Source organism: Enhydra lutris, unplaced genomic scaffold, assembly GCF_002288905.1.
Source record: "Enhydra lutris kenyoni isolate GAN:26980312 unplaced genomic scaffold, ASM228890v2 scaffoldscaffold73, whole genome shotgun sequence".
Classification (NCBI taxonomy): Eukaryota; Metazoa; Chordata; class Mammalia; order Carnivora; family Mustelidae; genus Enhydra; species Enhydra lutris.
The window spans coordinates 2572609-2596225 of NW_019154157.1; the positions used below are offsets into that span (position 1 = coordinate 2572609).

Here is a 23617-nt window from a genome sequence, read left to right on the forward strand (position 1 = left end):
GCAGGTGCACAATCAACACTTTAATCATTCCAGAGGCAGGCTTTGAGCAGCTCTGCAGCGCCCCCCAGCAGCCACTCTGCAGTCCTGAAGGCCAGAGTACAGAGCAGGGATCAGGGCCCAAGCCCCCAGGGCCAGAGAGGCCTCCTTGCAGGACCCCAGTCCCAGAGGGGGCAGTACTCACGACACCAGTGGCCGGTGACTTCTCCTTGTGTTGAGGAGGCTGAGCTGCTTTAGACCCCTTCCGACCAGGAGCAGGCCTTCGGGGGATGCCAGTGGGGCCAGGAGGGGCCAGACGCCAGCAGACAGCCCCCCAGGGAAGGTGCGTGGTTCCCTGATTCAGGGTGGGGGGTGGCTGAGGACCTTGGCAAGGGTGGTGGCTGAGTAATCCAGGAGACACTGCTCCAAGTACATGTGAGGTAGCAGCAGGGCTGGGCGTGTCTGTTACTGCGATGTCTGGAGAGCAGGCGGAGGCCCCCGGAGGTAGGCCAGGCGGCTGGGGTGGGTGAGCCCAGGGACTACCAGCTAACCAGCCTCAGCTCGATGGTTTGTCCATCCTTGGGGGTATAGTCAGCAATGCCTGCAGAAACAGGTTGAGCATTGGGGGGGAGGGTTAGCAGGACAGAGAATCCTACCCCCTACCACCACCTCTTCTTATGGACAAGCGCTCTGAGGCCAGGGTGTATGAGATCTACCGAGGGCTTGGTGTCGGGAAAGTGGGAGCTGTCCAGAGCCAGTCTGGAAACTGAAATCAGCTGTGACCTCAGGGCTCCTGAGGCCCCCAGGTTCATTTTACAGTGGGGGAGCCTGCCAGGCAGAGGGGCTGGGACAGCATTCTGGATAACCAGCATGGGGCCAAAGGAACCAGAGAACCCTGACAACACCTGATGGACAGGGTCACTGTCTTCAGGGTCCCTTGAGGGGCCATCAGGAAGGGGGACTTATTCAGTGTGGTCTGGAGGGAGAACCAAGACCACGAGTGAAGTCTGCTGGTGCCAGCCTCTGCCCACTAGAGACAGTCAAGGCCCCAGCATGGCATCTGGGGGCAAGCCCTAGCTCTGCTCTCATCAGCAGTGTGACTTTGGGCAAGTTATTTCACCTTTGGGAGTGCTGGCATTCCCATTACTGTCGTTATTTCAGAAATGGGCTTGCCCCAGGCTACACCCTCCAGCCCAGGCTTTATCAGTAATAGAGGCCAGATCTGGGGTCTCCATCTGCCCCCTCTTTACTTCTCAATCTGTTCAGAAGCAGGCAGGGAAAGAATGGCTTTTCTTGGGCTCCCTCAGAAAGGCCCACATTCTGGAAGGCACTTGGCCCAAAGCCTGGCACTCAGTAGTAGGTGCCCAACAGAAGATCCGGGTAGCAAGAGCAAGGACAGATGACCCTTCAGAATCTGTCTGGTGACCAGGCTAATGCACAAGGATGCTCATGACTGCTTGCACTGTAGGAGTTAAAACCCTAAATATCCAGCAGGAATGGAGAAGCCACACACACAGCCTCCCCATCTCACTCCACGCCCCACTGCAGAACCCAGTGCTGAGGCAGGCCCTGCCTGGCCCACACCAGTCGTGTGGCAAACCTTGTTCTCCAGCTGATGGCAAGCGCGGAGCCCGGGGCCATCTCCTAACAACAGGGATGGGTCCAGGAATGTGCCCGTGTCCCAATTCCACCTTTGTCTGCTTGGGGCAAAGTTTAAAAAGGGAGCTGCCCTGGGAAGATGCAAGAAGGGTGAGGAAGCCAACAAAAGGAGGAGTATGGAGTCCCAGGGAACAGGGCTGGAGCCCAGGTTACACCAGCCCCGAAGTCCTCATTCCCTCTCGACTCTGGACATTCGAGGTAACGGATATCATAGAGTGGAAGCTAGTTTGCATGGCTTCCTGTTACCTGCAGCCCCAAATACCCTTGTGAGTGATATATTCTACATGGCTATTCCAAAGGACGGGGAAGATCTACATGTAACAACACAGAGGTCTACAATATGTTAAGAATGAGGAAAATAAGTTGCAGGGCGCCTGGCCAGCTCAGTCGGTAGAGCAGGTGACTCTTGATCTCACGGTCGTGAGTTCGAGTCCCACACTGAGCACAGAACTTACCTTATTACATTTTTCTTTTACTAAAGCGATAGAAATTTATTAAGTTTATTAAGTGAAAATAAGGAAAAAGCTCTTAAGACAGAGAGGGGTCCCAACAGGGTTGCCCTAGAGCTTTCTTTAAAAAAAAAATAAATAGAGCTACTGGGTGGCTCATTAAGCGTCTGCCTTCAGCTCAGGTCATGATCCCAGGGTTCTGGGATTAAGCGTCCTTGCTCAGTGGGGAGCCTGCTTCTCCCTCTCTTCCCAGCTCCTGCTCTCTCTTGCCATCTCTGTTTCTCTCTCTCAAATAAACAAATAAAATCTTTTAAAAAAATAAAAAGTAAATAAATATTTGTTTAAAAAAAGAAAAAAAATTTTTTTAAAGTTGCAAAACAGTATACAGAGTTGCCAACCCAGTATGCTCACATTAGCCGCACACAGCTATTATGCATTTGAAGTCTTAGAACAAAAAAAGCATGCAAAAATGCCACTCATAATTTTACATTGATTATATATCTCAGAATAATAGTATCTTGTGTAACTTGCTTAAATGAGATGTATCGTTAATATTAGTGTCACCACATAGAAAATTCAGAATTACACACATGCCTCGCATTTAGTTTCTGTCGGATGGCATTGCTACAGAGCGTGGCTCCATTTTTCTGAAAAAACTTACTTTTTAAAAAAAATTTATTTATTTATTTGAGAGAGCAAGAGTGAGCAAGAGAGGGAACACAAGCAGGAGGAGTGGGTGAGGGAGCAGACTCCCCACTGAGCAGGAAGCCTGGTGTGGGACTCAATTCCAGGACCCTGGGATTAGGATCTGAGCTGAAGACAGACACTTAACAACTGAGCCACCCAGGTGCCCCAAAACTTACATATTTAAAAAATTAGCTGGAATGGGCGCCTGGGTGGCTCAGTGGGTTAAGCCGCTGCCTTCGGCTCAGGTCATGATCTCAGGGTCCTGGGATCAGGTCCCGCATCCGGCTCTCTGCTCAGCAGGGAGCCTGCTTCCCTCTCTCTCTCTGCCTGCTTCTCGGTCTACTTGTGATCTCTCTCTGTCAAATAAATAAATAAAATCTTTAAAAAAAAAAAAAAAAGAAAAGAAAAGAAAATTACTCTAAAAAAAAAAAATTAGCTGGAAGAAAACATACCAACAGTTAAAAGAAGCGATTTCTGGGGAGCAAATGATAGGTGGTTTCAATTTTCCTCTTTTTTGCCTGGTTTCCTAGAGTTGCCACAATAACTTACATAAACATTCTTAAGCATTCAGTTCAGTAACTTAGAAACCACTTCGCACATCAGTTATCTTCAATTTTCCTCTTTTTTGCCTGGTTTCCTAGAGTTGCCACAATAACTTACATAAACATTCTTCTTTTTTTTTTTTTTTTTTTTAAGATTTTATTTATTTGTTAGAGAGAGAGAGAGCATGAGCACAGGCAGAGAGAGTGGCAGGCAGAGGCAGAGGGAGAAGCAGGCTCCCCGCTGAGCAAGGAGCCCGATGTGGGACTTGATCCCAGGACGCTGGGATCATGACCTGAGCCGAAGGCAGCCGCTTAACCAACTGAGCCACCCAGGCGTCTCTTACATAAACATTCTTAAGCATTCAGTTCAGTAACTTAGAAACCACTTCGCACATCAGTTATCTTCTGAGGCGGAGGCCTGGAAAGGCTCAGGTGAAAGCCAAGGTGAGCCAGGGAAGCCTCGAGGCAACAAGGCCAATGGGGGGAAATGTCCAGAGGTGGCCGGCCGCCAGACTCACCTTCTAGCAGCGGGGTGTCAGGGGCTTGCAGGAGCTGCCAGAACTTGCGTTTCCCAGCTTCTTTTCCCATCACGGAGGTCAGGTAGGGGCCTGACAAGGAGTTCTGTGTTTCATACCTACCAAAGGGAGAGGCAGAGGGAGAAGAGGTGACTTTTGCTTCCACTGACCCAAGGGCAGAAGTGGAACTATCCCCACCAGGGAAGTCCTGGTCTTTCCTTTCCAGGCCACGGGCCTCACCTCTGCCCCTCTTCTGCTGCCCTGTGACGCTGCCCGCTCAGGGGACTTCACCCCTGCGCACTGACCAGGACCATGGCCTCCAGGAAGGGACACCTGCTACATGACTGGCTCAGCAGCTGCCCCGTCTCTGGAAGCTGGCATTGCAGGGGTGAGGAGCAGAAGCCATCAGCACCACATACAACATGCCAATGCCCAATGAGAGAGGGCAAAGCCAGCATGCAAAGAGAAGCAGAAGGTGCGGGTGGAGACACCTGGTGGTGGCAGTGGGTCTCTGCTTCTGGAAGGTTCTGTGGCTCAGGAGCACTCCCCTCTTCTTGTGGCTGGGGGGTTCAGTCTTCTCTCTGATTCTACACACCTCATGCTCCCCGTTACCAGAGAGGACTGGAGTTAGGTTTCTGGCCTTGGCAACTAAGAGACTCCTTATTCACACCACCCGCCCCCTGAGCTCCTTGTCTCCAGCTGTGCATTTCTCCAAACCATACGGACAAGGCTGCCAGAGGGGTCCTCTTAAAAGCCCGTGGGTCATGTTCTTCCTCTCCCCAAAAGGCTTATCAATGGTTCTGTCTTAGAGATGGAGGGTTTTTATATTCTTAAGAGACAGAAAACCACTCAGGGTGACTTCGTCCAAGGGAAAGTGTTGTTTGAGGGGGTGTTGCAAAGCAGCCCCCATCGGCGTCATTCCCTAACTCTGTGGGTCCACATGGCTGCTTGGAGCACGTCTGTTTCTCTCTCTTTCTCCCTGGATCTCTCTTTCTGCAGTCCAGCTCTCTCAGCCGGGCATTCATGTGCCTCCAGACATTACCTTCCTGCCTGGCTTCTGCACCCAGTAAAGGCACCCACCTCCACTGACAGAACTCTGTCCCTGATTGGTATCCTTGTCTCAAGGTCTGCTGGACAGCCGCCTGCCAAGGTACTATGTGTGCAGCCGTGTGGGGCTGTGTGGGCCCCCGTAAGGGCTGGGGTATGTGCTGCAGGCTACTGGGAGGAGAATCGAGGCGGGCTTAGTAGTGAATGGAGTGTTCGGGGCCAGGGAAGGGCCTATGAAGTCACAGCTGCCGGCTCAAACTCAGGCTTGACAGTAACTCGGGTCAAGCAGCTGAGAGCATCGGGCTCCTCCCACACCTGGCTTTGTACCCCTGCTCCTCAGCGAACAGTCCTTATTTGAATGTTATTCTTTGTACACTTTATATCTAATTTGCAAAGTCATTTACGGTTTATAGATGTCTGGAGCCAGAAAGAGAAGGGACTTTTAACAGCAAACATGATAGTACGTATCTAAGTCATAGTATAACAGAAATAACCCAGGGTCTGGAAGAATATTTGTTCTTTGAAGGGGGCGGTCTTTGTATATCTCAGGCCTGACATTCCCTGGCCCGGACAACCACCAGGCACCAGCTGTGGGCCTTCCCTAACTGCAGGGTGTTGTCCTTTGGGAACTCCACGTAGGCACAGAAATTGGGGCCCACAGAAACTGAGGCATATTTTTCTAGAAGAGAAGTCTGGAGTCTGGGTGACCTGGTAGAAGGCACTCAACTCCTCTAGTTCAGATTCCCCATTGGTAACACAAGAATCCCATCCATGTTATTCAGGCACGGACATGGCTGGGCAGAGAGCAGCACTCCAGAACTGCCTGGCCCCAGACTTGTATCTTGTCAGGGTGAGAAGCAAGTTTAAGGATGTTGCCCAACCTCCACACCTTAGAGGACTTGCCCAGGGTACTTCATCACAGGGATGAGGCCAAGATCCTCTGATGAGAAAAATTCTGATTCTTTCAAAAGCTAACCTGTGTTAAGCTTACTAAGTGCAGGGGCCACATCCTCTATGTGCACTAATTCCCAGATTCCTTGCATGGCCCTGCGAGGAGCAAGGCACGGCTGGTGTTCTCATTGGGTGACAGGTCAATAACGAACTGGTTCCAGGTCCTGAGTGGGAGAGTGATGGAGCTGGGATTCCAGTGTGGATGCTCTACCCCCAGAGAATGTTCTCAAAGCCATTGACAATGCTGGCCCGCAGCTGCCAGTTTCCACTATAGCCCAGGCCATTCAGGAGTGGAGAAGGGAAAGCAGAGCCTGGCCCAGCCCCTCTCCCGGGGAACCTCCTCTTCCATCTCCATCCCATCCGTGTCCTGTTTCAGGGATGTGGGGGTCAGATGGGGTGAGGACTGGGAGGTGGGGGGTCTCACGTGAATCCTGTGAGTTCCTGGGCCTTCTTAAGGACATCTTCCAAGGAGGCCCCAGCAGGGACAGAGATGCGGTGTCTGTATGGTTGCAAGGCATGGGGGACCTTCAGCATGACACTGATGAGCTCTTGGGTCTGTGAAGGGGTCTCCACAGCTGGCTGCAATAGGACTATGCCAGGGAGAGAGGAAGGGGTAGCTGGTGTGAGGGCAGGGGGCCAGGTGTTAGTCCTCCTTTCTTCCCTCAAAGACACTGTGGCCCATTTCAGCCAGCATCACCACTAGTTCCCATCCCAGCCTCCCCTGTCTTTAACCTCCATGTCCCCTGGCTGCCTAAGGTTGGGCCCCTTACTGGTAGTTTTGCCTCCAGTACCCCCTTCCCACCTATCTGCCACACAGCACCCCAGAGGGCTCTTTCTAGAACATGCATCTGTTCCTATCACCTCTGTTCCCTGTTAACTCTGAGGGTCTCCCCTCCTCTTCATTCTCCTGCCTGCAACTCCGGCTCATTCTCCCAGAGTTCACTCTCTAGTAGGACCCTTCCCCCAAATTTCAGCCTTTTATACCTCAGAACCTTTGTTCCTGCTGTCCTCTCTGCCCTGCCCTTGCTACTGCTCTTCTCCACTGGAAAATCCCACTCACCAACTCAAGTCCTTCTCCCAGATGAAACCCTGATTCCAGCTGCAAATTGCGACTCATTAGGATGTACCAGTGCTACCCAAAATGTGTCCCTCCCCATTCATCCACTCAAACATTTCTGGCCTGGGGATCACACAGGGGGCTGCGGATTCATGGCCCACCCAGAGCTCTCTCTTTGGTATCTCTCCCCCTACACTGTGGCTTTCTGAAAGCTCTGACTGCACGTTGCTGCCAGTGTGTCCCACGTGGACCATCAAACCCCTGCTGACTCAGCAAACCAGGACTAGGCAACCTCCCTTCCCCGGGACCTGCACACTTCGGGGAACACTCGGCACACTGAAAAGAACAGGGCTCCCTTTGGAAGGCCCAGCTACCTCTCGGTGCCTTGCAGTCTGGGGAGATGAGATCCACATAGCTCTTGCCATTCAGGACAGGCAGCAGTTGGGAAATTATGAGAACATTCTTGAAGGCCCCATCCTGCATACTGGCCAACAGAGCAGCCCTTGCCTTGAGGCATGCCCTGCCCAGTTTCTCTCCAGGCATGGATGAGTTCATCAGTAACTAGTGACAGAATGGGAAAGAGAAGGAGGAGGCAGGTCAGCTGGCACAGAGGAGCCAGGTCTCCCAGTCCCTGACCAAGCCACTACCCACCGAACACCAGACTGGACTCTGGCCCCAAGCTCTCTTTCCTACCTGCAGCGCCAGAGGGGTGCTGTAGACATTCCCAAAGTGGCCTTTAGAGGTCTGTGCCTTGAGGATCTTCTGTCGTACTGTACTAATGGCCTGGGTGATCCGGTGTATCTGATTGGGATTGAGGTTAGATTGCTCCAGACATGTGAAGGCTAAGCCCGCCATGGCCACTGTGTCTGCAACGGACAGAACCAATAGGGATCATTCTAGGCAAGGCCCTGGGGCAATGGGCTGCCATCAGAGGCTTCAAGAAGGGACATGGTCAGATCAGCGTTTCAGGAAATTTTCACCAGCAAGGGGGATCAACGGAGCCCAGTTTGTCCAGAACTTTCCCAGTTTGGCCACTGTTAAGTTCAGTGTCCTGGGATGCCCCTTCGTTCCAGGAAAACAAGAATGGTTGCTCACCCTACCCCCATCTACTGTTTAGGGGTTAGAGGTTAGGAAGAGAGCCCAAAGAAGGGAGGCTCAAGAGGACTTTATCCTTCACCACTCATTCCCAAACGTACCTGCACTTTGGAATCATCAGGGAAGTTTGGAACAGATTGATGGCTAGGTCCACACCCAGGTGATCAGATTTCATAGGCCCAGGGAGCTGCCTGGGCTCTGGAGGGTTTGAAGCACCCCCCTCAAAACTCCTGCCCCCACCCCAAGGTGATTTACTGGGTCCACAGTGGTTCTTCTATAAGCCTCAGGCAGAGAAAGCCCTCTGTGACCTTCTCTCTGCGGCACCACCTCACCCTTTCAACCTACTCCAACCAACCCCAGCCTATGCGAGGCACACACACTCATAGAACGCCTGACCTACAAGAGACCCTGAATCACAATGACAAGAAAGGGCACTGGAGGCCCCAGGTAACACACTGAGGTAGCAGTTCCACAATCCAGGTCTCAGGCTTCCCAGCTCATATGAGGACAAGATCATAGCTATGTATCCAGAACTTTCTCCATGCCAAGCACCATGACAACCCCTTGACTTATAAGGCATCTTCTATCAGGATACTGCTGGGAGGTTATTTACAGGAGAAACTCAAACAGAAAGGCCAGCTGACTTGCCCAGGGTGGCCTACAATAAGTGTGTGACAGAGCTGGGGTCAGGGTCCCAGGCCTGTTCCAACACTGGCTCATGACCACCATACCACACACACGAGCCCTCCCTCATAAAGGACTCCTTTGTCCCAAGGAAAGGTGAGCATAGGGCAGGGGGAGGTGGCCCTCAGTTGGGGCTGGGGGATGGCGGAGTGCCAGCCTGGCTTTAGCTGGGCCTCGCCCACTCACCCACAGACAGGTGGTCCTGTTGGAGGTGCTGGTCATGTTCCACGGCATAAAGGAGCTTGCCCACCACGCTGTCATGGAGCCGCTTCTGGTGGACACACAGGGCCAGGATGCCCAGGCCATACTGGTAGTAGCTGGTGCGGGGGTGGCCCTTGTGATTGGACCCTGGGAGAGTGGAGACCATGGGGCAGGGGCTTCGTGCCAGGCCTGAGGAGTGGCCACTCTGCCCCCTCCCAGCAACCAGCCCGGCCAGCACATAGGACCCCACTGCCCACACTTCCCAACACCCTCCTCTGGGTCACGGGACCCTTCATTCTTAATTCCCTCAACCCATTCTTGCTAAGGGTCCACTCTGTGTCAGGTGCTGTGCTGCTCAGACAGGTGACCAGGCCAGCGGTGATCAGCCAGGCCTTCAACCGTAACAACCTGCACCCACAGCAGCATGATTAGAACTGAAATGTGGACCAAGGTCTCTGGGGCCACACAGTAGAGGTCTTTGAGGAGCTGGGGCATCAGGGCAGGGTTCTCTAAGAGGCAATGATGCTGGCCAGGTGGGAGTGGGGAGGAAGAGCTAAGGTGGAGCAGGAAGCTAGAAGCGGAAGGAAATCTCCTGGAAAGAGAGAACATAAACGAAGACCCTGATCTGCAAGCTGAGAAATCAGCATGACTAAAGCCAGAAAGGCAGGGGGGTGAGCCAGGAAGTGGGCCCACAGGTCCTGAAGAGGAGCAAAGGGCAGGCGGATGGGCTCAAAGGGCTGTGGACACAGCAGTGAGCTGCCTGTGCAGGGTCTGAGCAGGGCTAACGAGATCAAATTTATATTTCAAATGCTTGCCCTGGCTGTCGTGTGCTGAGCTGAATCAGGTGGCAGGACAGTTAGCAGAGAGAGGCTGAGGAGCAAGCAGGATGGAGGCCATGCAGTCGTCCCAGAGGCAGTCAGTCAGTCCAGTCGTGGTGGCTGAGCAGAACTTGCCAACAGAGTGCATGTGGGGTACAGGAAAGGCTCGATCAAGGATGGCGACTGCAGCAGGCCCAAGCCTCTAGGTGGATAGTGAGACAGGCAGAGCGGAAGGTAGGAAAGAGGCCTGGGGGATAAAAACGCAAAGTTCTGACTTAGATGCTTCCCCAGAGACTGTGATCTGATGAGGGCCCCCCTCCACACTTAGCAGGCCATGTCCTCTTACCAATGGCCCTCTTCTCATCTTCCAGGAACCGCTTCAGCTGGGATACCAGCCTATCCCCCTTGCGGCCTCCAACGAACTCACAGTTAGCCCTGAGAGCCAGCAGGTAGAGGGCCAGCTGGCCCATGGAGGGCTTGGCCTGGTTGTTACTGCTGTCATCATCAACGGCAAGCCTAGGACAAAGCCAGTAAACAAAACTTCCGTAAGAAAATGTCACCATGGTAAGCCTGGGTTGGAGCACCCCAGGAACATCATAAAGTGAAAAGAATCCTAACAATTAGGAATTTTGCTAGAACTACCAAAAGTAGACGGAGTCAGCTCTGCATGTCGCAAGGTGCATGCCATACATATTTCATAAAGATAAAAAATTAGACTCAAGGACAAGCCCCAAGGGCTCTGACGTCCAAATGACCTATGGTTGCCCCACCATTTTGATCACACTTTGCCCATATAGTCTTCCCTCTCTTCCCCCTCCCTGCCCTGTGTCCACTGTCTGAGAGGGAGTCCAAGCAGGAGCTGCTTCGTGGTGTTCCCAATCCTCATTTCTCGTTGAAACACCCACAATGAGCCTCAGAAGGCCTCCCCTTAATGCCCCCTGGAAAGGGAGCACAGAGTTAGACGCTGCTAGGTCCTGCTTCTGGGCTTGGGTGGGGGTTGGGGGTGAGGGCACGGACTGTGGTCATGGATCAGTGATGTCTGTCTCCAATCTAGTCAAGCCAACCCCATTCTACAGATGGAGAAAGTGCCAAAGGAGACAAAAGTTGCCCAAAGTCTCCCAACAAAGCAGTGGGATCCCAAACCAGAAGGCAGGTATCCCTTAGGAGGTAGAGCAAGGCATGGGGAAAGGAGAAGAAAGTGAACAGCGATACCCCAGGAGCCTCTGCTGGTAGTTGAGCTTGAGAATGTGCAGATAGAAGGCCTCCCTGGCCCCTGCCTGCAGGCTGGAGAGGCGTAGGCCCACGTAGATACTGGGGTTGAGGTGCTCCAGGGAGAGCCAGTCCATCCAGGGCAAGAGGCGCTGGCCCAGTCTCTCCACCAGCTTGCTGTCCACCTCTGGTACTTCTTAGGAAAGAGAACAGACCAAGTGAGGTTGTAGGACCAGGCCTTCAGGAAGGAACTGCTTTTACCTTACCAGAGCCTTCTCTAGGGAATAAACATCTCCACTCCACCTCCATCTGGCACAGGTACTACTTGTATGGGAAAAGGCGGCAGGTAAACAGGGGAAAGCAGGTATCCGAAAAGAGCAGTTGAAATGGGCCAGGGAGAGGTGGTGGGCTGAGGGCAGAGAAAGCTGGTACCAGGCAACCACTCTGCCACGAGGAGTAACAAAGAGCGGGGCCCAAGCCTCATGATGTGTCCCAAGCCCTGCACCCAACCTCACTTGGTCCTCCTCATGCCAGCCCAGTGGCATCCGTACTGTCATCATCGCTTTGCACAAAAGAGGAAACAGCCATTCAAAGTCATGTTGTGTCTTACATAGGCTGCAGAGCCAAGGATGAACCTTCCTGAAAAGCCTGTTTTTCGGTGCTCTGCCAAATCCATTTACAAAGACTGCAACCCACACACAGAATACATTACACACCCAATTTCAAAATACCGCAGGCTGGGGCACACGGGTGGCTCAGTCAGTTAAGCGTTGTTCTCTTGATTTCAGCTCAGGTCATGATCTCAGGATCCAGGGATTAAGCCCCGCAAGGGCAGGGGGGCATCCCCACTCAGTGGGGAGTCTCCTTGAGGATTCTCTCCTCCTTTTCTTCTCCTCCCCCCACCCTCTAAAATAAATAAATCTTTAAAAAACAAACAAACAAAAAACCCATTCTACGCTGCCCATGGCTACCCGGGGCTGTCTGGTGAGCTTCCTCTTCGCAGATCTCAAAATAATGCTTTTCCTGCCATGTCTGTAGGTGCAGAGGACCTGAGTCTGAAGAGTGAGTCGGTAGAAAGCCAACCATTCTCTGTGTGCTTTGGGGTTTGCCTGAAACTGAATCATGAAAAACACGGGGAAGCGGAAGCCTCAGGGGCATCTCCCAGCCCCAGCTTACCTTGCCTGCCTCCCTTCAGGAAGGAACCCGAGCACCGTGGGTGGCCTGGGAGACACTTTGGACTTTTCCCCATTTACTGCCTCCCAGTTATCTGCAGAGATCCAGTTGCCTCCGCTGTGGATGCCGGGCAGACTGCCCCTCCCAGGGGACTGAGCCCTGGAACTGCCACTAGAGCTCTTCCCCTGTGCAAGGACCAGGGTTCTTCTCATAACTGGCCCATCCCTCTTGGCTTGTGTCCCACCATCTTTTTTTTTTTTTGTAAGTAATCTCTATGTCCAATGTGGGGCTCGAACTCATGACCCTGAGATCTAGAGTTGGCATGCTCTACAGACAGAGCCAGCCAGGTGCCCCTACAGGTCTCACCATCTTATGCCTGTTTTCCCAAAAGTCACAGGTATCTGCTGCTACCTGTGAAGGGCCTAGAGGGGGTGGAGGTTGGGGACAGGGGTTGCTTTTCTTTCCTTTCTCTTTCTCAGTATCTTTCTGGGACTGCCTCCCATTTCTGTAGGCATTTTTCCCTCTCTGTCTGGATCTGTCTCATTCTCTACCTCTTTCAGCCTGTCCTTCTGGTCATCTGTCCTTCTGTCCCTCTCTTTCCCTCTCCCTTTTCTTCAAACTGGTAGGAGAGCCTCACCCCAACCCAGGCTCTGCCCTCCAGCAAGTGAGTCAGCCCTGGGATTAGAAGTGATAAGAAGAGGAACCAGAGCTATAAAGAGAGTCTCATAACCACAATTCACCCTCCTTAAAAGGAAAATTCATCTCTGTCATTAAAGTGGCCCAGGGCGATCTCCTTCCCATGGAGCCTCTTGCACACCAGGCCATGCAGCTCTGCCAGCTGACTAGCCTTGACATTCCGAAGGAGAGGAGCCCACCCTGGGCAAGCATTCGTGCAGCTTTCTTGTCAATTTCACAACGGGCAGCGCTTTGAACAGTAAAGTTTGAGCTGTGAGATCCTCCACACCACACCAAGGAGGAAGACAGGGAAGCATTCTTAGCCCATTTTGCAGGAGAGGGAATGAGGCCTGGGCACCTAAGTGGCTCAGCTGTAGGGGGCTGCACCTGTGCAAGGACGAGGGTCCAGGGCTTCTGTCAGGTCTATGGGCCAACTACTTCAGTGGCTCATGCCCAGTGAGGTCTGGGTCCCAGGTCTCCCCTGGGGACTGTCTGGACGGGAACCAAGAGCCAAGGGCTGAGGGATCTGTTTGCACTTAATGGAACACAGGTTGGAAGCTCCTGGCGCCCAGAGAAGACCGTGACCTGGAGTTCTGAGAACGGAGTCCAGCAAAGCCCTGGAAAGCTGGAATGCCTTGGCAGGTCACCTGATTCCCCCAACCTTTGACTGACTCGTCTGTCGTCTGAAACTGCCTCTCAGCTTCTCCAAAGACACCAGGACCCGGGGAGTGAAAGCATATTGCACAAAAGGCTGGGGGCAGAATACAAGGAGGGAAGCAAGGTGGGTAGCCCCAGAGCACAGAGGCTTCCCTGCCTGCCTTCTGCTTTCTCCCTATCTCCAGTGCACAAATAGCCCCAGGCCTGCATTCAGACTCCCAGACGGTTCCCAACAGGCCCCTGGGGATGCTGGGACACAGAGCCGAAGCAGTCAGGTTCCTGTGTGTGCAATGTAACACAAATGTCTTGCCGTGACCTGCCCCCATGCCTCTCTCAGACTCGTCTCCATTAAGGGTGCCTGCATACTTACTTCCCTCTGCCTGGGATGCCCCCTACTCCTTTTCTTTTCAGCTCCTTTTCCTTCTCTGGGTCTCAATACCCCCTGTCACGCCTGGTCCTTGGAGAGCCTTCCCTCAACTCTCTCCCTGAATCAGTGGCCCCCAGCTCTCTACCTCCATGCCTGGTTCGCTTCCTTTCGCACTCCCCGCAGCCCCAAACACAGCACAGATTTGCTTCCTGACTTCTTTTAACTGTCCCCTTTGCTAGAACAGATGCACTAGGAGGACAGGGATGGGACTGGTCTCACTCTATTCCTTCCCCAAAGCCCAGCGCTGCACTGGCTAGGAGAAATCTCAGTCAATGCATGTTGAATGAGTAAATAAACTAATGACTTTAATGGGAGCGGTTTTGTCTAGTGGGCTGTCAGACATATAGAGCTGACCCTCGAACAATGTGTGTTTGAACTATGTGGGTCTATACGTGAATTTTTCTTGATATAGTACAGAACTTTAAATGTATTTTTTTGAAGATTTTGTGTATTTATTTGAGAGAGAGGGAGACAGACAGCAGAAGCAGGGCAAGGGGTAGTGGGAGAAGCAGACATCCTGCTGAGCAGGGAGCCTGGACATGGGGCTCTGGGCCTCATCCCAGGATGCTGGGACCGAGACCCAAGCAGAAGGCAGACGCTGAACCGACTGAGCCTCCCAGGTGTCCCAAATCTACTTTTTTCCTGGTGATTTCCTCAACAACATTTTCCTTTTATTTTTTAAGCTGACTTTATCACAAGAATACAGGATATAATACACATAACATAAAAAATATGTGTGGTTTATCTTATTAGTAAGGCTTCCAGTCAACAGTAGGGTATTAGTAGTTAGTTAAGTTTCTGGGGAGTCAAAAGACACACACGGATTTTGGGCTGCATGGAGGGTCAGCAGCCCTAACCCACCTTGTTCGAGGGTCAACCATAATTAATCTCAATACAGGGTGTCAAACACTGAGGTCTAGCTAAGTCCCAACTGCTGTGGAAGCCCAAAGGGGCAGATAAATTGTACCCTCCCACACATCCAAGCCTCAGTTTCTCCAGCTACATACTGAGGGGTTTGGACAAGGCGGTCCTCCCTCCTAAGGCCCCAGGAGGAAAGAAGCACAGGGTAGATCTGGTTACTTACCGCAGACATCAGCGAGAGCCCCCAGGCCCCCAAGTAGGAAGAGGAGGGCCCCAAACTGCCTCATGGCAGGAGCGTATAGGTGAACAGCCGGCGGGAAGCGCGACAGACTCCTGGAGCTGGTCTTGCACAGCTGGTCACTGCTCAGAAAGAGGCTGCTTCCTATCACTGATTAATCCCTCCACGCCCCCAGCAGGACGCTGCTAAATCAGCAGAGAGAAAGGGGAAAAGATCTGTAGCTGAATTGAAAGCAAGGCCAAAGAACAGAGGAAGGAAGGGCAGTGTTTTCCTGGAGGTAAGGAGTGGGGGTGGGGGCAGACAAATAGGAATGGTGTGAGACATCCCGAGGCCAGCAACATTCTGTCCCCGCTGCCTAAGAGCACTGGGCAGGCACAGAGGGCCTAACATGGGATCTGCCCAAGTCTGTCCACCTGCGCCGGCGCGGTAGCCCCCTCACTGTTACAGCGGTGGACCGGCAGGGCTGGGGTGCCTACCTGGTGCCCACCCCCGCCCAAAAGGAATCCCTGGAAGGGCCCAAGCGGGTCTGGGTCAGGGAGCGGAACTGAGCGCTGTGGCGGTCACGTGAGCGACTGCTGGCGTCAGCGGTTCTCCGCCCGCCTGCCCCGGGTTAGGGGTGGGAGGGGCGGGAGCCGGACCAGACCGGCTGGTTTTTTCAACCAACCAGAAAGCTCTTGTTAGGACTAGGAAGGTAATCTTAACAAAAACAAAACAAAACAAAACAAAAATCTCAGTAGAGGCGCCTGGGTAGCTCAGTCATTAAGCGTCTGCCTTCCCCTTAGGTCATGATCCCAGGATCGGGCTCCCTGCTCCCCAGCTTCTCCCCAGTCTTCCACTCCCCCTGCTTGTGTTCCTGCTCTCGCTATCTCTGTCAAATAAATAAGTAAAATCGTTTAAAAAAATCTCTGTAAGCAAGGGCGCCTGGGTGGCTCAGTGGGTTAAGCCGCTGCCTTCGGCTCGGGTCATGATCTCAGGGTCCTGGAATCGAGTACCGCATCGGGCTCTCTGCTCAGCGGGGAGCCTGCTTCCCTCTCTCTCTCTCTCTCTGCCTGCCTCTCCGTCTACTTGTGACCTCTCTCTGTCAAATAAATAAATAAAATCTTAAAAAAAAAAAATCTCTGTAAGCAGAAGAGAGAAGGAAGGATTCTTCCTCTGCATAACCCAACAGGAAAATCAATGTGCAAGAGTTAAGCCTGGCGGTCTGTGTGACCTTGTCCAAACTCTTCTTGAGTTTGAAATAGTTCTCCTGCGTGAGATGGGAGGGTTGGACAAGATCATTTTAACTAAGCGCTCTTCCAGCTCAACCTGTGAAAATGTTATCATCTGAAAACACCTCTAATCATTTCCTCTAATGAGATTTTTATGGCAGTCGTATTGTGGCTAATTGCCAAGATTCATTCTTTCAAGATAATCTGGTTTTGCGCCTGACTTAGCACAAGTCGAGCTCTTAACATCGACAAATACAGATACATGCATCTATTTACAGAAGTACTTTACAAGATACGATTAGATTGACTGGCTCGAGAAGGCAAGGTGTGGCCCATCGGGGTGAGGTTCTGGGGAATGAAGGAGGCCAGCTGGAGGCCCAATTTCTGCAGATTCTCAGGTTCAGATCTCCAGGGGAGCCCCAGCAATCTGTGGGCAATGGAACTGCCTTGATCTGGGACAGGACCGCTTTGGCTCCTGCAACCCTGTCTGTGCCAGGTGGTGGTGATTGTGGTTCCTGCCGCCTCCAGGAGGGCAGTCTGGAGGAGGTGACCATGGTGGCAGGGTTCCCTATCCCCCAGCCTCTGGGAGAAGCAGCTTGCTTCAGGAGGGTCACCTCTGATTCCCGTGGACTCGAAGGTACTGTGGTGACCCACCAGGGAAGAGGTACATTTCCCATAGCTATCAGGAACAGAACAACTGGGGGCAACGCTGGGTTGTTTTAGGTAATATTGTCAGGAAAAGTAAAAAGGAAAGATGACTAAAATGTTTGGTTCAGGATTTCTATTTGGGATCTATACCAAGAAAGTGAAAATTAGCTTGGAATGAGCAAGTGAAAGTCTGCCGGTCCATGCATCAGGAAAGGTACTGATGAAGTCAGCTGCAATGTTAACAGGAGACTACTTTTCCCAAGGTCATGTTACAGCTGTAAGTGTCCCGATAATCAGGTTCTTTGAGTGACTATTACTTTTTTACTGAGATTTCTTTTTCCCCCCCTAAAATCATAAATTTGCTGTTGGAAATCCTAATTGTAAGAAAGAAACATGTCTAGAGGACCTGTCACTTGGACACAGAGAAGACGCCTGAGGTCAGGAGTTTCCGAACTTAACATTATACACCTGTCTCTGTAGTTCCCAAGGGAACAGGACTCTGGGTCCACTTTGCTGTCCAGATCTGAAGTCGACCCCTCTCACTCAGTGCTGTAATGAGCTGAGCACAGCAAAGCACTAACATTGGTTTACATTTCACCTAACCCCAGTTTCTAGCCAAATGCTTTAATAACCTTTCTATTTGTGTGGTCAGAGCCCCACAGTTGCTCTGCTCCACAGAGGAACCTACAGATTCAAAACAGCTCCAAGGATCTGTCTGAGAAGTTCTCTTGAGACCGGCCAGCAGGAATCCAGTGTGCTCCTTCCAGGGGTCCTGGTCAGGACAACCAGCCTTTGAGGATGGAGGAAGGTTCAGGGGGAAGATGGAAAGGCTCTCCCAGGACAGGATTACTCAGACTGTCCGTGGTGTCCCTGCACTGCATAGATTAAGATAGCCTAATAGTCTTGGGTCCTGTGCAAGGCTCTTTTCTCTTACTAAACTGGAATCCAGATCTTTAGAAATTGGAAACTCACCAAGAGGACATTTTCCCTGTAGCATTTTTTCATGGATTTTTTTTTAATGTGTTACTTTTCTCTTTTTAAGATTTTATTTATTTCAGAGAGAGAGAGAGAGCGCGCGCACACCAGAAGGTGTAGGGTCAGAGAGAGAAGCAGACTCCCTGCTGAGCAGGGAGCCCAATGTGGGACTTGATCCCAGAACCCTGGGATCATGACCTGAGTTGAAGGCAGATGCTTAATCCACTGAGCCACCCAAGCACCCTCTTTCCTGGATTTTGATAGTTAGTAATTAACAAGTGCTAAAATGGAATGAGTTTGAACCATATGACAGCCACACTTTTAAGAGTTTCATAAGCATCCTCATGTGATCCTAATAAGAAACCTATGAGTATAGTATTCCAGTCCCATTTTATAAGAAACAGGCTTGGAAAACCATCTCAGTATGTGGCAGAAGGAAACCGTAGCTCTTTAAGAATCTATTTCAAACCTAGGCCTCAAAGAATTCCAAAAGGCAGAGAAATAAAACAATGTGAGCAGTAAATTGAACAAAACATGTATAGGATTGGGGCACCCGACTGGCTCAGTCAGTGGAGCATGCAATTCTTCATCTCAGGGTTGTGAGATCAAGTCCCACGTTGGGTGTGGAGCCTACTTTTAAAAAAAAATGTGTAGGATCTATATGCAGAAAACTCTAAAATATAAAAGAAATCAAGGAAGGAGTGGCTGAGTGGCTCAGTCGTTAAGCGTCTGCCTTCAGATCAGATCACGATCCCAGGGTCCTGGGATTGAGCCCCACATCGGGCTCCGTGCTCGGCGGGAATCTGCTTCTTCCTCTCCCAATCCCCCTGCTTGTGTTCCCTCTCTCTCTGTGTCTCTCTCTATCAAATAAATAAATAAAATCTTTAAAAAAAATAAAAGAAATCAAGGAAGATCTAAACAAATGGAAAGATATTCTATGTCCATCAACTGGAAGGCTCAGTATTGTTAAGATGTCACGGTGACACGGATGTCAACATGATCTAGAGATTTAAATGACCCCAGTTAAAATCCCAGTAAGCTATTTTGTATTGATAAAATGATTCTAAAGATCCTGTGGAGAGGCAAAAGACCTAGAATAATCAACAAAATACTGAAAACAAACAAAGTTGGAGGACTGACACTACCTAATTTCAAGATTTACAGTAATCAAGATGGTGTAGAGGTGGTGAAAGAATCAATGGGTGGACCAATGGAACAGAATAGAAATAGGAAGAGAAATAGACCCACACAAAAATTGTCCACTGATATCTTGACAAAGGAGCAAAGGAAATTGACAAGGGAGAAAAGATAGTCATTTCAGCAAATGTGCTGGAACAATTGGATATCCATATGTGAAAAAAAAAGTCTATTTAGACATATACCTTATACTTCTCATAAAAAATTGAGAACTGAACATAACATAGAACATAAGCTATAAAATTTAAAACTTCTGGAAGAGGTTATGACTTTTTAGAAGCAACATCAAAGTCATAATCTGTGAAAGAAATAATTAATAAGCTGAACTTCATTAAAATTAAAAACTTCTGCTCTGCTGAGGACACAGTCAAAAATGAGAGGATAAATAAAATAAAATAAAATAAATGAGAAGACAAGGGGCACCTGGATGGCTTAGTTGGTTAAGCATCTGTCTTTGGCTCAGGTCATGATCCCAGGACCCTGAGATCCAGCCCCACATTGGGCTCCCCACTCAGCAGGAAGCCTGCTTCTCTCTCACCCTCTGCCTGCCACTCCCTCTGCTTGTGTGCTCCCTTTCTCCATCTTTCTCTCTCTGTCAAATAAATAAATAAATCTTAAAAAAAAAAACAAAAAACGAGAAGACAAGCCACTGACTGGGAGAAAATATTTGCAAAAGACATGATAAAAACTTATCCAAAATACACAAAGAACTCTTAAAACTCAACAATAAGAAAACAACCAACCCAATTTTAAAAATGGGCAGCAGACACTTGATCAAAGATGATATATAAATGGTAAATAAGCATATGAAAAGATGCTCCACATATGTCATTAGGAAATTGCAAAGTAAAACAACAATGATACCACTACACACTTATTAGAATAGTCAAAATCAGGGTAGTGGGTGGCTCAGTTGGTTGGGGGTCCCAACTCTTGATCTCAGCTCAGGTCTTGATCTCAGGGTTGTGAATCCAAGCCTCAGGGCTTGATCTCAGGGTTGTGAATTCAAGTGTTGTTGGGTCGACACTGAGTGTGGAGCCTACTTTAATAAATAAATGAATAAATAAATAAAATTTTAGAAGATTTTAAAAAGGAGTGCCTGGGTGGCTTAATAGGCTAAGCGTTAGACTCTTGATTTTGGCTCAGGTCATGATCTCAGGATTGTGAGATTGAGCCCTGTGCTGGGCTCTATGCTGGGCATGAAGCCTGCTTGGGATTCTCTCTCTCCCTTTCCCTCTGCTCCTCCCCGCACCACATGTGCACACTCTCCCTCTCTAAGAAAATAATGATAAATAAAATATAAACAAATAAATGAATGAAAGAATGGTCAAAATTCAAAACACTGACAACACTAAATGTTGGTAAATATGCAGGTCAATATCAATGACCATTCATTGTTTGTGGGAATCAATATAGGACAGTCACTTGGGAAGACAGTTGGGCAGTTTCTTACAAAGCAAAACATAGTCTTCCTATCAGATTCCACAATCATACTCCTAGCTATTTACCCAACTGGAGGTCCACACAAAAACGTACATGTAAAAGTTTATAACAACATTCTTCATAATTACCAGAAACTGGAAGTAACCAAGATATTATTTAATGGGTGAATGGATAAACAAATTCTGATACATATATATAATGAAATGTGGTATAAATAAAAATAACAATCAAAAGAAATGGGAAAATGGGGTGCCTGGGTGGCTCAGTCAATTAAGCATCTGCCTTCGGCTCAGGTCATGATTTTGGGGTCCTGGGATCAAGCCCCATGGTGACTCCCTGCTTATCAGGGAGTCTGCTTCTCCCTCTCCTTCTGCCCTCCTCCCTCTCCCATTCCATCTCTCTCTCTGTCTCTTAACGAAGTAAGATCTTAAAAAAAAAAAAAAAAGGAAATCAAGCCACAAAGAGACATGAAAGAAACTTAAATGCATATTGATGAGTGAAGAAAGAAGTGAGTCTGAAAAGTATACTTACTATATGATTGTAATTTTTAAAAAAGATTTTATTTATTTATTCGACAGAGACAGACACAGCTGGAGAGGGAACATAAGCAGGGGGAGGGGGAGAGGGAGAAGCAGGCCTCCCACTGAGCAAGGAGCCTGATGCCGGACTTGATCCAGGACCTGGGATCATGACCTGAGCCAAAGGCAGACACTTAACCGACTAAGCCACCCAGGTGCCTCTATATGATTGTAATTATACAATATTCTGGAAAAGACAAAATGATAGAGATAGTAAGGTCAGTAGTTGCCAGAAGTAGGGGGGAAGTGGCTGGGGTAAGAGTGTTGAATAAGTAGAGCAAGAACAGAGAACATTTTTTTTTAAAGTTTTATTTATTTATTTATTCGACAGAGAGAGAGATACAATGAGACAGGGAACACAAGCAGTGGGAGTGGGAGAGGGAGAACTAGGCTCCCCACAGAGCAGGGAGCCCGATGTGGGGCTCGATCCCAGGACCCCGGGATCATGACCTGAGACAAAGGCAGATGCTTAACAACTGGGCCAACCAGGTGCCCCAAAAGGGGACATTTTTTAGCATAGTAAAACTATTCTGTATTATAGTTATATGGTGGATACATAATACTATGTATTTGTTGAGACTTATAGAACCTTACAATACACAGAGTGAATTTAATGCATGCAAATTTTATAAAAATCATTGATGAAATCCCAGGATAGAATCCAGAATGTGACAAGCAACCTAATATGTATTACTAATATATAAAACAACCAAACGGGTGGGGGAAAGGATGCTTACCTAAAAAAATTTGAAAATGAGTGGGATCTGGAAGGATAATGGCAAAAGAGGGTGCCTGGGTGGCTCAGTCAGTTAACCATCTGCCTTCGGCTCAGGTCACAATACCATAGTCCTGGGATTGAGCCCCATGTTGGGCTCCCTGCTCACTGAGGAGCCTGCTTCTCCCTCTGCCTGCTGCTCCCCCCGTGTGTGCTCGCTCTCTCTGTCAAATAAATAAAACCTTTAAAAAAGAAAGAAAAGAATAATGGCAAAAGGATTTGCACGTAAGCACTGTTCTCAAAATTGTATATCATGAAGGTATGAGTTAATACTGATACTACTAGACATGTGTACTGGAGTTGAACAATTAAGTAAATGGATGGTAGATTATGGAAGTCAAGTTTCTCACAGCTGAAATGGGAATTTACAGATAAGCAAGGGGACGCTAGAATGATCCATTGATAATGGATTAGAGCTGGAGACATCACTATGAACTCATGTTTAGCTTAATGTAGACAAAGGTGGTGACATAGTGATATGAATAAATGATTGATTCACAGATAATGTGTGTATACAACAGACCAGTATTGTAAAAATTAGAAGGAAACCTTATTTACAATGGCGTGGAGAGGCCAGCAGGGGGAGCTCTCGTGACTACCATTTGTCCTCAGTTGCAGACCCAACAAGAAAAACTTGTATGTGGATACTATACTCTCCCACCAAGAGGAAGGAAGATTTCCTCCTGCCCTGACAACCACCTAGCCAATGAGAAACAGTCACAGCTTAGCCAATGAGAAGCCACTATACTTAACACTCCCAGTCTACTCCAATGAACTATTTGTTTACAACAGCTCTTCCAAAGCCCCCTTTTCTTTATAAAAAAGTATACCGCTCTTGGGGCCCCTGGGTGACTCAGTGGGTTAGGGCTCTGCCTTCGCCTCGTGTCATGGTCATGGGCATGATCCCTGGGATAGAGCCCACGGATCAAGCCCTGCATCGGGCTCTTTGCTCAGCAGGGAACCTGCTTCTCCCCGCCCCTCTGCCTACTTGTGATCTAATACATAAATAAAATCTTAAAAAAAAAAAAAAAAAAAGTATCCCTTTCATTTGTTCTCCTGGCTCCCCTGTGGGCTTGCTGTAGTTTGCCTCTCCTGAATTACAGAACTCAGCTATTCCCAAATAAACCGACTTTAAAAAAAAAAAAAAAAAAGATTTTGTTTATGTATCTGTCAGAGAATTAGGGAGAGTGCACAAGTGGGGGGAGTGGCAGGCAGAGGGAGAAGCAGGCTCCCCGCTGAGCAAGGACAGGATGTGGGACTTCATCCCAGGACCTGGGGATCAAGACCTAAGCTGAAGGCAGACGCTCAACTTACTGAGCCACCCAGGTGCCGCACCAAATAAACCCATCCTTTGCTGGTAAGATAATAGGCACTTTGAAGGTTAACAGTGTACATACATTTTTTTATGTCAGCTAGAAGCAAAGACACCACCGTAGCCTACAATAAAATTGCCTAGTGCCCAGATTTTGGTTTATACCATCCTCCGCAAGAGAGACTAGGGCTCCCTAGAAAAACGACTGATTCTAGGACTGGGGCAAGAAATATACAGGGTGAACCTGGAACATCTTAATAGTGCCAGAAAGTAAAAAGTGTGTATATGAGTGCACATAAACACACACACACACACACACACACACACACATGCATGCACACTGATGTATATACCAAAGAGATATGGAAGCCAACGAAAAGAACCCCCTACTGGCTGTAAGGTTTTACAGGCGAGATACACACCACACCAGGCGAGATAGGCGCAAAGCAAGGTTTATTAAGGGCGCCCTCGGGCGAGGTTCTGCGACTCTAGAGAGGAAAGTCAGGGAAGTCACGCCGGGGAGGGGGGTGGAGTGGGTCTTTTATTTGGGTTAAGACAGG

At 49.5% G+C, this 23617-nt stretch overlaps 1 protein-coding gene across 5 annotated transcripts; it reads right to left on the reverse strand.

The window, feature by feature from the left end:
* Positions 1 to 15454, reverse strand: LOC111160088 (transcobalamin 2). Of its 5 annotated transcripts, none has more exons than XM_022522914.1 (10): positions 15398 to 15454; positions 14907 to 15106; positions 10894 to 11086; positions 10028 to 10197; positions 8849 to 9010; positions 7577 to 7749; positions 7258 to 7444; positions 6251 to 6416; positions 3832 to 3947; positions 1 to 577 (listed from the first exon to the last, which is right to left on the reverse strand). In XM_022522914.1, exons 2-10 carry the CDS (start codon positions 14968 to 14970, stop codon positions 516 to 518), a joined length of 1293 nt encoding a protein of 430 aa, XP_022378622.1. In that variant the 5' UTR covers positions 14971 to 15106; positions 15398 to 15454; the 3' UTR covers positions 1 to 515. The 5 variants fall into 5 exon arrangements, with proteins under 5 accessions (XP_022378622.1, XP_022378623.1, XP_022378625.1 ...); XM_022522915.1 differs by having other exon boundaries at positions 14907 to 15103; positions 15398 to 15416; XM_022522917.1 differs by lacking the exon at positions 15398 to 15454 and having other exon boundaries at positions 10109 to 10197; positions 14907 to 15364.
* Between the last annotated feature and the right edge of the window lie 8163 nt (positions 15455 to 23617).